At 32.4% G+C, this 15,578-nt stretch overlaps 1 protein-coding gene across 5 annotated transcripts in view; it reads left to right on the top strand.

Moving 5' to 3' along the window:
• Positions 1 to 15,578, top strand: part of LOC139493347 (malonyl-CoA decarboxylase, mitochondrial-like) — a 33,051-nt gene that overhangs the window by 486 nt on the left and 16,987 nt on the right. For 3 of the 5 annotated variants that reach the window (XM_071281673.1, XM_071281675.1, XM_071281676.1), the window contains exon 2: positions 1,742 to 1,900. In XM_071281673.1, coding sequence (XP_071137774.1) covers positions 1,742 to 1,900 — 159 coding nt within the window. Of the gene's footprint in view, positions 1 to 153; positions 181 to 1,741; positions 1,901 to 15,578 lie in introns of all 5 variants that reach the window. The other 2 variants (XM_071281677.1, XM_071281674.1) reach the window with 2 other exon arrangements.

Genomic DNA, 15,578 nt, shown 5'->3' with positions numbered 1-15,578 from the left:
TTTTAAATTTATTTTATGCATGAAAAAAGTTAACAATTCTCAATGATAACTTATTTATCATTTGCATCATCATTGATCATATAAATCTTTAATTTTATAGCTTTTTGTTTAATTTCTGTCTCAGCAATTTTATCTCTTTTATCATGTCTACAGTCTAGGAAAAAAATGTGAATAACTAGAGTAAGACAATTGTTTCATAATTTTTCAATTTTTTTTCTGCATGCATTGCAAATGTTGGATATAAAAATAAATGTGCATGTGTTCAAACTGTTCAAAAGTTCTTTTGATTTGTAAACTATAACATAGCATTGATAAATAACCTGTTTGATTCATCATGCATGTCATGTACTTTTTTTTTTTTTATACATGTTACTTTGAAATGATTTTTTTAATAATTACATTGTACAAAAATTAAGTTGTACATTTTAAGTTAATAAATATTGTTTATTTTGTCCTAGTGGCTAGTCTACATTCATTTAATTTGATTGTTAGTGAACACTTTTAGTCATTGTATGAGTAAAGATAATACACTGAATATATAGATAGTAAAATTGATTTATCATTAGAATCTTAACCTTATCTTTTATTAGAATTTGTTGAATTGATAATTTTAATAGATAAATTATTGTGTGGCACAAATATGTTTATTTTTTATCAAAATATTGTAAGTTTCACAAACATGTATATTTTTTGTATCATTATTGCTGATACGTGCATGTACATTTTATGATGCACCAGGCCCAGTATAAAATTAATTTGTTCATTCAAAGGGATGCAACTCTATAATAAATCAATGATTATATAGTATTAAGCATTGTGAAGGCCAGAACATTTCCAAATGTATGAAGTCTATGTGAAATCCAATTTTTCCAGTACTTTAAATTTTTTACCAGCAAAATTGAGAATAGACGTACAGTACTGTCTTAATTTAGAAATTTGTGCATGCACTTTTTATTATGATTGCATATTTGAACAATAAACAAAAATGTGAGATAAATTAAAATGTACTAGTATTGTTTATGTAATTTCAGGAAATGTGATTGCAAATACTTTTTTCAAATATTGAAATAGGAGGTCTTAATTTTATGAAACTCATTCTGTTGTAAATTTTACAATAAAGAAAACATCAGAAATATATTTTGAATTTACAGATCACCTATTTTACAAATCATCTTCTACAGCTTTAAACCATGAAGATAACCATTAAAAAATTGAATTGTTCACTCTTTGAAGGAATTTCTTCTGATATTTCCAAACTCAAGAACTTCTTTTTCAAGCAAATGAAAAAATATATGAAACCTGTAGTTGTTCAAATTATTCATTGTTATTTGAATGTGAATTATTGACAATTTTCCAGTGTTTAAGAAATAGCCTTTTTGCAATAATTCTTTTGGGTCTTGTTTATATAACATTAAACTTGACTAAAATACCTTTATTCTATTAACAAAGCTCTTAGATAAATTCTCAGTATCTGCCTGATCTTTATCCTTTATATTACTCATCCTTTGTATTCATGGAAGAGGAAAAGACTCAATCTCTTGACAAATTGAAATGCTGAAGACATAAAGAAAACAGTTATTTGTCAATAAAGTGATAAGTTATATCCTTGTCTGAGGAAGATAAAAATGGTTATACATTTAGTTGAATATTTTCATGATATTGATAGACTTAATCATCATGATCATGTTAGTCATGTTAGTTTGCAATATAATAATAATCAATTGAATTTGTATTATTTAAGGTTCACAAAAGATATTTAATGACGATAACAAAAGGTCAGATGAAAATAATGAATGGAGGAGACACTCATATGAAAAAGAGAACATTGTTCACTGAGAGAGCATCAGATTTTCTTGAATCTGTCTTTTCATCAAGTGATGTCAGCATATTATCATCAGAGGTTTGTATTTTTTCAGATGTTACATGTACTCTCACAGCAAGATGTTCTAATCATCTCGATATACATGAGATTAGTGCCTTATTGCTATATATGCTTGTTCTTTTGTTGAACTGTTACACCACTACATGTATCCCAGGTTATAGAAGGGTTGGCGTTTCTTAAAACTAATTTAACCATATTCTATAGAATAGAATAGAATAGAATATTTTATTTACCAAATTAGGGCCCCAGGAGGGCATATGATACAGACAATATTATTATAAACAATAACATATGCAATACACACACAGTAAAGATATGTAACAAGTGTTATAAAAATAATAAAATAAAATAATATAACACAGAAAATACACTCAACGAAATAGTAGCAATGTATTATTATTCAATGAATACTATGTTGAAAATGACTCAAGTGCACCCGGTAAGTGTATCTTCACTTTGAGAAGACAAACATGAGGCATTAGTAGTTTGTGCGGAGAAATGTCAATATATAAAAATACAAAAAGAACCCAATAAAAAACAAAGCAATTAAGCACTCCCACATTTGACTATGAGGTATACTGCAAATAACAAAGTTTATTTAATAAAGGATATTTAATATGACTTATCTGCAGAAAGCACCAAGAGTCGGTGCTTAAAGGGGAGTCCCTACTTGTACTTAATGCAGATGAGTCAAGCTCCTTAATTATTGAAAATATATTTTTAAAACATATTTCTAAGATTATAGATTCTGTGTCCAGCCAGCAAAGATCATCAAGGGACGGTGCCAAAGAATTTGAAATTCTTCTTATGATCTGTGCAGGCTTAACAGGGTATCCAAATTCATATTAAAGAGTTATAATGAATTAGTTATTGCAGATTAAGTTGTACTTTAATTCTTAAGTATCTTCTATATATTTGTAAAATGCAAATAGTACATTAGGATCCTCATTATTCATTATCCAAATTAATTTGTTATCAATATTCAAATTTTGAAAGTTTGGACATGATTTTAATATATTTTGCATCATTTCCTCTCTTTTTAATAAATGAGTGTCACATTTAAATAAAAAATGAACTTCATCCTCAACCTCACCTGAGGTGCACCTGAGACAAATTCGGTTTTGTCGAAGAGTACCCTGGTATCTACCAGATTCAATTTGCAATTTGTGAGCAGATATTCTTAATCTAGTAATACATTTCCTTTGCTCAAAATGTCGAATTATTGACAAATAATTTTCAAAACCATAGTTGCACTTGAATGTTACATAAGTTCGTAGTTTACCATCTTTATGTTTGTCTAGCTGTTTTTTCCACAATGCAGTATAGTATCCCTTAACTATCTGACCACAGTGTAGTTTAAATGTTGAGTATTTTTCAAGAATATGTTTTTCTATGCCTGACATTTTTTCCCTTAAAATATTAATTGATCCATACCAAGAGGTTTTTTTTGTTTCAAATAGCTTTTTAGAACAATTATATGCAGCTTTTAACAAGGGAAATGATGAGCCAATATTTTCTAAACGATGCCAATATCCTAAAACATGTTTGACTATATCATAGTGAAGTGGAAAACGGCCTAATTCAGACAAAACTGCAAAGTTTGTACTCTTCCTATTAACGCCTAAAATATATTTGCAGAATTTAATATGAAGTTTTTCACAAAGTATCCTTGAGTAAATTGTATCCACTGTTATGTTTTCTTTTTTTAAACGTGCAGTAAAGGGATTGAAATATCCCCAAATTTCACACCCATATAAAAGTATAGGCTTTATTGTATGGTCAAAAACATGAATTGCATTTTTAACAGTAGGATTATGCACTAAAAAATCATTACATAGTTTGAAGTATGCTTTTAAGGCTCTTTGGTATAAATCATTCTGAGCATATGAAAAAGAACATGATGCATTAAATTGGATACCCAAATATTTATAATTAGATACACACTCCAGCTCATCTTTGTTGAAAATAAATTTTTGAGAGATATGTCTGCCTGCCTTGTTGAATATCAACACCTTAGTTTTTTTAGTATTTATATCTAAGCACCAGTCATTGCAAAAATTATGAAGTTCATTTAATTTCTCTTGTAGTCCTTCAGCTGAGTTAGATAAAATTACAATGTCATCAGCATACATAAGGCAATGAATGAGTTTGCCATCCAGCATAATTGGATCTCTGGTTCGTGTAAAATAGTCTGGAAGGCTATTTATAAATATTTTAAACAAGTTAGGACTCAAGTTATCTCCTTGTTTAACACCAAGCTTTGTTTGAAAGAATTCAGTTATTTTATCATGTATTTTTATACAAGATCTAGTTTCAAGATACATATTCTTTATAACGCTATAAAACCTTGAACTAACCCCAATCTCTAACAGCTTAATTCTAATTCCTGTATGTATTACTTTATCAAAAGCTTTATGAAAATCAACAAAGCAAGCAAACACTCTCCCATCCTTAGTATTACAGTATTTATCAAAAATACATTTTAAAACAAACATATGGTCAGATGTTCTTGCCTTTCTTGTGAAACCTATTTGACAATCATTAATTACATTATTTTCTTCTAAAAAACTATCCAACCTTATATTAAGTATACTGTTAAAAAGCTTACCAATTGCATTAGTGATTGTTAGTCCTCTATAATTATTTGGGTCAGTGACTTCACCTGACTTATGTAATACTGTAATATAACCTTCGGTCCAATTTCTTGGGTATAAACCATGAGACAGACAAGAATTAAATATTTTTGAAAGAGACGATAGTAAAACATTTTGACTGTGTTTAATCATATTGTTTGAAATGTTATCCAAGCCTGGTGATTTGTTACAACGTAGTTTAGAAATGGCAAAAGAAATTTCTTTCTCTGTTATAAGTTTATCAAGATTATTAAAACAAACATTTTTTTCAAGATTATCTAGCTTTTTTTCCAACTTAGCCACTCTTTCTTTGAATGACTCATGTAATTGATATAATCCATTGAAATGTGAAACCCACACAGATGGTGCCACAGCAGAACTATGGTCCTTATTATCATTATTTTTTAAATCATTAATTAACTTCCAATAAGATTTAGGATTATCATCATGTAGATTCTGTAACTGCTCAACAAGTGATTTTTTATATTCTTTATACTTAAATTTTCTAAGTTTAGAATATTGCTTATTAAGCTTATAATAGTGACCTCTCACTAATGGGTCATAAGGAAATTTTGAATATATTTTACCGTAACTTATTAATTTCTATATGTACCTGTCCAATATCAGGAGCCTGTTATTCAGTGATTGTAGTTTGTTGCTGTGAATCTTATTTATTTTTGGTTCATTATTTTGTACATAAATCAGGCATTTGATGTTTTTTCATTGAAATGTTTCACATTTGTTATTTCGTGGCTAATTATAGCTGCCTATGAGGGATTGGTTTTACTCATTGTTGAAGGCCATAGGCATACAGTAACCTATAGTTGTGAATTTCTGTGTCATGGTCTCTTGTGGAGATTTGTCTCATTGGCAATCACCTCACATCGTCTTATTTTTTTTATGTAAGCTCCATAGTGTGAAATCTGTTAGCAAATTATATCACAATAGATTTTGTAGGGTTTATCTATACTATAGGTTTTCAATTTTTCAGCAATCAATTTTTTCTTCTTAATAGCCTCTGAAGACAATTTATATTTATTTATTGTTCTAAAGAAATACCACACTGACCAGTCAGGGGTGCTACTTAAACAAGTGATTTCATTATCACCTATTTCAAATTCAGTGATTTTTTATATTCAGTTATCACCTATTTCAGTGATTTTGGTGTTTTCTTTGATCTTCAAATGCTAATTTCATTGATTTTCCATATTTTCACATACTTTTCTGTAATTTTCCTACATAAATCAATTATTCCTTTATCTTTGGATATCAATTTCACCAGTGCGATTGGGCAGTAAGTTAGTGGCTAAGGCTTTTAGAAGTACCCTTGGGAATTGTTCTGTAATCAAATATTCATTAACTACTCTTACTATCAGACAAAGGTCAACAATATAAGGTGACCTGATTGGTTTTCTTTAGAATTAGAATGATTTATTTTAAGGTTATGTCCTGATTTACAAATTATTCCAGTTTATATGAGATCGCAAAAAATTTTTGCGGTCGTATACATGTATTGGTATGATGTTGTCGTCGTTGTCGTCCGAAGACACATTGGTTTTCGCACTATAACTTTAGTTTAAGTAAATAGAAATCTATGAAATTTAAACATAAGGTTTATGACCACAAAAGGAAGGTTGGGATTGATTTTGGGAGTTTTGGTCCCAACAGTTTAGGAATTAGCTATATAGGGGCCCAAAGGGTCCAAAATTAAACTTTGTTTGATTTCATCAAAAATTGAATAGTGGCCTGGGGTTCTTTGATATGCCGAATCTAACTGTGTATGTAGATTCCTAATTTTTATGCCCCACCTACGATAGTAGAGGGGCATTATGTTGTCTGGTCTGTGGCTCCGTTCGTCTGTCCGTCTGTGCGTCCGTTCAGGTTAAAGTTTTTGGTCAAGGTAGTTTTTGATGAAGCTGAAGTCCAATCAACTTGAAACTTAGTAAACTTGTTGCTTATGATATGATCTTTTATATTTTGATGCCAAATTAGATAATTACCCAATTTCACGGTCCATGGAACATGGAAAAGGATAGTGCGAGTAGGGCATCCGTGTACTTTGGACACATTCTTGTTGGTCCTGTTTTCAAATTGGTCTACATTAAGGTTGAAAGGGTCCAAAATTAAACTTAGTTTGATTTTAACAAACATTGAATTCTTTGGGTTCTTTGATATGCTGAATATAAACATGTACTTAGATTTTTGATTATGGGCCCAGTTTTCAAGTTGGTCCAAATCGTGGTCCAAAATTAAACTTTGTTTGATATCAACAAAAATTGAATTCTTGGGGTTCTTTGATATGCTGAATCTAAACATGTACTAAGATTTTTGCTGATGGGGCCAGTTTTCAAGTTGGTCCAAATTGGGGTCCAAAATTAAATTTTGTTTGATTTCAACAAAAATTGAATATATGGGGTTCTTTGATATGTATGCTGAATCTAACCATGTATTTAGATTTTTGATATTTGGGCCCGGTTATCAAATTGGTCCACATTGAGGTCTAAAGGGTCCAAAATTGAACTTTTTTTTTTAATTTGATTTCATCAAAAATTGAATTCTTGGGGTTCTTTGATATATGCTGAATCTAACCATGTATTTAGATTTTGGATATTGGACCATAATAGGCATGATAGGTAAATGTCCAATTTAAAATTTTTAAGTTTTTAAGTTTAAGTTCTTAGACCACATTCATTCTGTGTCAGAAACCTATGTTGTGTCAACTATTTAATTACAATCCAAATTCAGAGCTGTATCAAGATTGAATGTTGTGTCCATACTTGCCCCAACTGTTCAGGGTTTGAACTCTGCGGTCCTATAAAGCTTCCCCCTGGGGAGCATGTGGTTTTAATCTAATATCAAAAATAAAAGTTATACAGTTTTAATCTGGAAGTAACAAAGTTATAATCCAAGAAATAATTCAGAGGTTGTTTAGAGGAACAGGTCCCCTTTACAGAGATACATAGCTATGGTAAATGCTAAGACTTTTTACAATGCCCCACACCGAACATTGCTTATGCATTCTCTCTTTCCCTTTTCCAAATCAGCATCTGTCTGAAATTAAAAAAATCATACTAAATCCAAATAAAGTTTTATCTGTTGTAAATGATGTATTGATGACCAGATGAGATTAACAATTCCAAATTATTTAGTTTTTTGGAACCTGGTAATTTTATCATATTTTTTTTACATGTGAACATGATAAATAAAACCAAAGAATATAATTTAATATCTTATGCTTTATTTTTTCAATATTTCTGTGAATAATATATAGAGGTGATAGCTAGAGATGGACTATTTTGTTTTAATCCAGTACTCAGTTGATTTCAGTTTTAGTGTTCTAAAATATTAAAATGGAAATTATGAGAACTAGTAGATGTCCAGTTGATAATTTTTACAAGTGTTTTATTTGATAAATTAATAATATGTTATACATCCTGCTCTTAAAGTTTGGGCTTTTTGTGGTCACCTTGCATTGTTCTGATGTCTGTTTGTCAAACAAATAATTGATCACACTTTTCTCAGAAACTATTGAACAAATTGACTTCATATTTGGTGAGCTATAAAACAGTGATGAATTGTAACAATTAGTAGTACTTATGGAATATATTAGATACATTTTTCCTTTTTTTCCAATATTTTGATTTTTAGCTCACCTGGCCCAAAGGGCCAAGTGAGCTTTTCCCATCACTATGCGTCCGGCATCCGTCGTCCGGCGTCTGTCGTCGTCGTCCGTCGTCGTTAACTTTTACAAAAATCTTCTCCTCTGAAACTACTGGGCCAAATTAAACCAAACTTGGCCACAATCATCATTGAGGTATCTTGTTTAAAAAATGAGTGGCGGGACCCCGCCAACCAACCAAGATGGCCGCCATGGCTAAAAATAGAACATAGGGGTAAAATGCAGTTTTTGGCTTATAACTCAAAAACCAAAGCATTTAGAGCAAATCTGACATGGGGTAAAATTGTTTATCAGGTCAAGATCTATCTGCCCTGAAATTTTCAGATGAATCAGACAACCCGTTGTTGGGTTGCTGCCCCTGAATATGTAATTTTAAGGAAATTTTGATGTTTTTGGTTATTATCTTGAATATTGTTATAGATAAAGACAAACCTTTAACAGCAATAATGTTCAGCAAAGTAAGATTTACAAATAAGTCAACATGACCGAAATGGTCAATTGACCCCTTTAGGAGTTATTGCCCTTTATAGTCAATTTTTAACCATTTTTCGTAAATCTTAGTAATCTATTACAAAAATCTTCTCCTCTGAAACTGCATGGCCAAATTAATCAAAACTTGGCAACAATCATCTTTGGGGTATCTAGTTTAAAAAATGTGTGGCGTGACCCGGTCAACCAACCAAGATGGCCGCCACGGCTAAAAATAGAACATAGGGGTAAAATGCAGTTTTTGGCTTATAACTCAAAAACCAAAGCATTTAGAGGAAATCTGACATGGGGGTTTAAATGTTTATCAGGTCAAGATCTATCTGCCCTGAAATTTTCAGATGAATGGGTCAACCCGTTGTTGGGTTGCTGCCCATGAATTGGTAATTTTGAGGAAATTTTGCTGTTTTTGGTTATTATCTTGAATATTATTATAGATAGAGATAAACTGTAAACAGCAGTAATGTTCAGCAAAGTTAGATTTACAAATAAGTCAACATGACCGAAATGGTCAGTTGACCCCTTTAGGAGTAATGGCCCTTTATAGTCAATTTTTAACCATTTTTCATAAATTTAAGTAATCTTTTACAAAAATCTTCTCCTCTGAAACTACTGGGCCAAATTAATCCAAACTTGGCCACAATCATCTTTAGGGTATCTAGTTTAAAAAATGTGTGGCTTGACCCGGTCAACCAACCAAGATGGCCGCCACGGCTAAAAATAGAACATAGGGGTAAAATGCAGTTTTTGGCTTATAACTCAAAAACCAAAGCATTTAGAGGAAATCTGACATGGGGGTTTAAATGTTTATCAGGTCAAGATCTATCTGCCCTGAAATTTTCAGATGAATGGGTCAACCCGTTGTTGGGTTGCTGCCCCTGAATTGGTAATTTTGAGGAAATTTTGCTGTTTTTGGTTATTATCTTGAATATTATTATAGATAGAGATAAACTGTAAACAGCAATAATGTTCAACAAAGTTAGATTTACAAATAAGTCAACATGACCGAAATGGTCAGTTGACCCCTTTAGGAGTTATTGCCCTTTATAGTCAATTTTTAACCATTTTTCATAAATTTAAGTAATCTTTTACAAAAATCTTCTCTTCTGAAACTACTGGGCCAAATTAATCCAAACTTGGCCACAATCATCTTTAGGGTATCTAGTTTAAAAAATGTGTGGCTTGACCCGGTCAACCAACCAAGATGGCCGCCACGGCTAAAAATAGAACATAGGGGTAAAATGCAGTTTTTGGCTTATAACTCAAAAACCAAAGCATTTAGAGGAAATCTGACATGGGGGTTTAAATGTTTATCAGGTCAAGATCTATCTGCCCTGAAATTTTCAGATGAATGGGTCAACCCGTTGTTGGGTTGCTGCCCCTGAATTGGTAATTTTGAGGAAATTTTGCTGTTTTTAGCTCACCTGGCCCGAAGGGCCAAGTGAGCTTTTCTCATCACTTGGCGTCCGGCGTCCGTCGTCCGTCGTCCGTCGTCCGTCGTCGTCGTCGTCGTTAACTTTTACAAAAATCTTCTCCTCTGAAACTACTGGGCCAAATCAAACCAAACTTGGCCACAATCATCATTGGGGTATCTAGTTTAAAAAATGTGTGGCGTGACCCGGTCAACCAACCAAGATGGCCGCCACGGCTAAAAATAGAACATAGGGGTAAAATGCAGTTTTTGGCTTATAACTCAAAAACCAAAGCATTTAGAGCAAATCTGACATGGGGTAAAAATGTTTATCAGGTCAAGATCTATCTGCCCTGAAATTTTCAGATGAATCGGTCAATCGGTTGTTGGGTTGCTGCCCCTGAATTGGTAATTTTGAGGAAATTTTGCTGTTTTTTGTTATTATCTTGAATATTATTATAGATAGAGATAAATTGTAAACAGCAATAATGTTCAGCAAAGTAAGATCTACAAATAAGTCAACATGACCAAAATGGTCAGTTGACCCGTTTAGGAGTTATTGCCCTTTATAGTAAATTTTTAACCATTTTTCGTAAATTAAAGTAATCTTTTACAAAAATCTTCTCCTCTGAAACCATTGGGCCAAATTAATTCAAACTTGGCCACAATCATCTTTGGGGTATCTAGTTTAAAAAATGTGTGGCGTGACCTGGTCAACCAACCAAGATGGCCGCCACCGCTAAAAATAGAACATAGGGGTAAAATGCAGTTTTTGGCTTATAACTCAAAAACCAAAGCATTTTGAGGAAATCTGACATGGGGATATAAATGTTTATCAGGTCAAGATCTATCTGCCCTGAAATTTTCAGATGAATCGGTCAATCGGTTGTTGGGTTGCTGCCCCTGAATTGGTAATTTTGAGGAAATTTTGCTGTTTTTTGTTATTATCTTGAATATTATTATAGATAGAGATAAATTGTAAACAGCAATAATGTTCAGCAAAGTAAGATCTACAAATAAGTCAACATGACCAAAATGGTCAGTTGACCCCTTTAGGAGTTATTGCCCTTTATAGTCAATTTTTAACCATTTTTCATAAATCTAAGTAATCTTTTACAAAATCTCCACTGAAACTACTAGGCCACAATCATCTTTGGGGTATCTAGTTTGAAAAATGTGTCCGATGACCTGGCCATTCAACCAAGATGGCCGCCACGGCTAAAAATAGAACATAGGGGGTAAAATGCAGTTTCTGGCTTATAACTATGAAACCAAAGCATCTAGAGCAAATCTGACAAGAAGTTAAATTGTTAATCAAGTCAATATCTATCTGCCCTGAATTTTTCAGATGAATTGGACAACTGGTTGTTGGGTTGCTGCCCTCCAATTGGTATTTTTTAAAGAAATTTTGCTGTTTTTGGTTATCTTGAATACTATTATAGATAGCGATAAACTGTAAACAGCAATAATGTTCAGCAAAGTAAGATCTACAAATAAGTCAACATGACCTAAATGGTCAATTGACCCCTTAAGGAGTTATTGCCCTTTATAGTCAATTTTTAACAATTTTCATTAATTTGGTAAATTTATGTAAATTTTTACCAAATATAGTTCTCTGTTACTAATGGGCAAAGTTCATTATAGATATAGTTGTAAGAAGCAAAATCATTCAGTAAAGTAAGAACTTCAAACACATCACCATCACCAAAATACAATTTTGTCATGAATCCATTTGTGTCCTTTGTTTAATATGCACATAGACCAAGGTGAGCGACACAGGCTCTTTAGAGCCTCTAGTTGGTTATTATCTTGAATATTATTATAGATAGAGATAAACTGTAAACAGCAATAATGTTCAGCAAAGTTAGATTTACAAATAAGTCAACATGACCGAAATGGTCAGTTGACCCCTTTAGGAGTTATTGCCCTTTATAGTCAATTTTTAACCATTTTTCATAAATTTAAGTAATCTTTTACAAAAATCTTCTCCTCTGAAACTACTGGGCCAAATTAATCCAAACTTGGCCACAATCATCTTTAGGGTATCTAGTTTAAAAAATGTGTGGCTTGACCCGGTCAACCAACCAAGATGGCCGCCACGGCTAAAAATAGAACATAGGGGTAAAATGCAGTTTTTGGCTTATAACTCAAAAACCAAAGCATTTAGAGGAAATCTGACATGGGGGTTTAAATGTTTATCAGGTCAAGATCTATCTGCCCTGAAATTTTCAGATGAATGGGTCAACCCGTTGTTGGGTTGCTGCCCCTGAATTGGTAATTTTGAGGAAATTTTGCTGTTTTTGGTTATTATCTTGAATATTATTATAGATAGAGATAAACTGTAAACAGCAATAATGTTCAACAAAGTTAGATTTACAAATAAGTCAACATGACCGAAATGGTCAGTTGACCCCTTTAGGAGTTATTGCCCTTTATAGTCAATTTTTAACCATTTTTCATAAATTTAAGTAATCTTTTACAAAAATCTTCTCCTCTGAAACTACTGGGCCAAATTAATCCAAACTTGGCCACAATCATCTTTAGGGTATCTAGTTTAAAAAATGTGTGGCTTGACCCGGTCAACCAACCAAGATGGCCGCCACGGCTAAAAATAGAACATAGGGGTAAAATGCAGTTTTTGGCTTATAACTCAAAAACCAAAGCATTTAGAGGAAATCTGACATGGGGGTTTAAATGTTTATCAGGTCAAGATCTATCTGCCCTGAAATTTTCAGATGAATGGGTCAACCCGTTGTTGGGTTGCTGCCCCTGAATTGGTAATTTTGAGGAAATTTTGCTGTTTTTGGTTATTATCTTGAATATTATTATAGATAGAGATAAACTGTAAACAGCAATAATGTTCAGCAAAGTTAGATTTACAAATAAGTCAACATGACCGAAATGGTCAGTTGACCCCTTTAGGAGTTATTGCCCTTTATAGTCAATTTTTAACCATTTTTCGTCAATCTTAGTAATCTTTTACAAAAATCTTCTCCTCTGAAACTACTGTGCCAAATTAATCCAAACTTGGCCACAATCATTTTTGGGGTATCTTGTTTAAAAAATGTGTCCGGTGACCCAGCCATCCAACCAAGATGGCCGCCACGGCTAAAAATAGAACATAGGGGTAAAATGCAGTTTTTGGCTTATAACTCAAAAACCAAAGCATTTAGAGCAAATCTGTCATGGGGTAAAATTGTTCATCAGGTCAAGATCTATCTACCCTGTAATTTTCAGATGAATCAGACAACCTGTTGTTGGGTTGCTGCCCCTGAATTGGTAATTTTAAGGAAATTTTACTGTTTTTGGTTATTATCTTGAATATTATTATAGATAAAGATAAACTGTAAACAGCAATAATGTTCAACAAAGTAATATTTACAAATAAGTCAACATGACTGAAATGGTCAATTGACCCCCTAAGGAGTTATTGCTCTTTATAGTCAATTTTTAACAATTTTCATAAAATTTGTAAATTTTCACTAACATTTTCCACTGAAACTACTGGGCCAAGTTTACTATAGATAGAGATAATTGTAAGCAGCAAGAATGTTTAGTAAAGTAAGATCTACAAACACATCACCATCACCATAACACAATTTTGTCATGAATCCATCTCTTGCTATGTTTAATATTCACAGACACCAAGGTGAGCCTCTAGTTTAATGTTGAAAGAACTGAAAAATTTTCATCACATTTTTTCTCAGATTGACTTGGGGTATTGTCAGCAACTCAACATGGATGAGGTGTTATATGTCATGTATGTAAGCACCTTTTGGAATTGTAAAATACTGTCTTCCTTTCTCATGACACTTTTTATGCCCCACCTACGATAGTAGAGGGGCATTATGTTTTCTGGTCTGTGCGTCCGTTCCTTTGTCTGTTCGTTATTCCGTCCTTGCGTTTGTCATTGTTTGTTCGTCTGTCCCGCTTCAGGTTAAAGTTTTTGGTCAAGGTAGTTTTTGATGAAGCTGCAGTCCAATCAACTTGTAACTTAGTACACATGTTCCTTATGATATGATCTTTCTAAATCAAATGCCAAATTAGAATTTTGACCCCTATTTCATGGTCCACTGAACTTAGAAAATGAAAGTGCAATTTTCAGGTTAAAGTTTTTGGTCAAGGTAGTTTTTGATGAAGCTGCAGTCCAATCAACTTGAAACTTAGTACACATCTTCCCTATGGTATGATCTTTCTAATTTTAATGCCAAATTAGATTTTACCAATTTCACGGTCCATTGAACATGGAAAATGATAGTGCAAGTGGGGCATCCCTGTACTTAGGACACATTCTTGTTTTTCAAAATGTTGAATGAACTTGAATAAAAAAAATAAAAGAACACTTTTTCAGAAACTCCTCAACTGAATGCAACAGCACTTTTCCAGTCTGTCAGATCAGAGCTGCTAGTTTCTGTTCTCCGATACTTTGAATTATTAGAGGGGGTACATGCTAAGACCTTGAAATGTTGTCTGGGTATCTTGGGTCAAGTTGAGATATCAAGTTTTACTGGCCGCATGTAAATAAATAAACTTCAATTAAAATTGTAAATAAAATTCTTGGTAAAAATCATTTATGACTGAAAAATCAGTCATAAAAAAATTCAGTCAGTTTAATTGAAGTCTGGATCTGGCATGTCAGTTAACTGCTAGTAGTCTGTTGTTATTTATGTATTATTGTCATTTTGTTTATTTTCTTTGGTTACATCTTCTGACATCAGACTCGGACTTCTCTTGAACTGAATTTTAATGTGCGTATTGTTATGCGTTTACTTTTCTTCATTGGTTAGAGGTATAGGGGGAGGGTTGAGATCTCACAAACATGTTTAACCCCGCTGCATTTTTGCGCCTGTCCCAAGTCAGGAGCCTCTGGCCTTTGTTAGTCTTGTACTATTTTAATTTTAGTTTCTTGTGTACAATTTGGAAATTAGTATGGCGTTCATTATCACTGGACTAGTATTTATTTGTTTAGGGGCCAACTGAAGGACGCCTCCAGGTGCGGGAATTTCTCGCTACATTGAAGACCTGTTGGTGACTCTCTGCTGTTGTTTTTTATTTGGTCGGGTTATTGTCTCTTTGACACATTCCCCATTTCCATTCTCAATTTTATGTAATAGCGTGAATTTTATTTTTTCAGAGGTAATTTTTGTTGTTGAAAATTTGATAGCCCAAATAAATTTACATAAGATAATATCTTCGAAATTTAGTGTAACAAGTGCATTCTAAAGTAACATTTAAAACCTTTAAGTTGATTGATAAAAATAAACTTGACATACTTATATTGTTTTAATTTTATGTAATATTTGTTTACATAAGAAGACGTAACCGATAGTTCTTGGAACAGGAGGTTTTTATTTTTTAGCAATTGTCAAGATCTAATTATAGGCTTTTTGTGTACAAAAACAGTTATACAGTTGTACTTATTGATAGATATAAATAATTGAATTGTAATTGATATTATTTTCGTATCCATATCTTTCATTTGAACCT

The sequence above is a fragment of the Mytilus edulis genome, chromosome 10, assembly GCF_963676685.1.
Source record: "Mytilus edulis chromosome 10, xbMytEdul2.2, whole genome shotgun sequence".
Classification (NCBI taxonomy): domain Eukaryota; kingdom Metazoa; phylum Mollusca; class Bivalvia; order Mytilida; family Mytilidae; genus Mytilus; species Mytilus edulis.
Note: the sequence above shows the minus strand (reverse complement) of the source record. Positions and strands in the feature narration are given on the sequence as shown.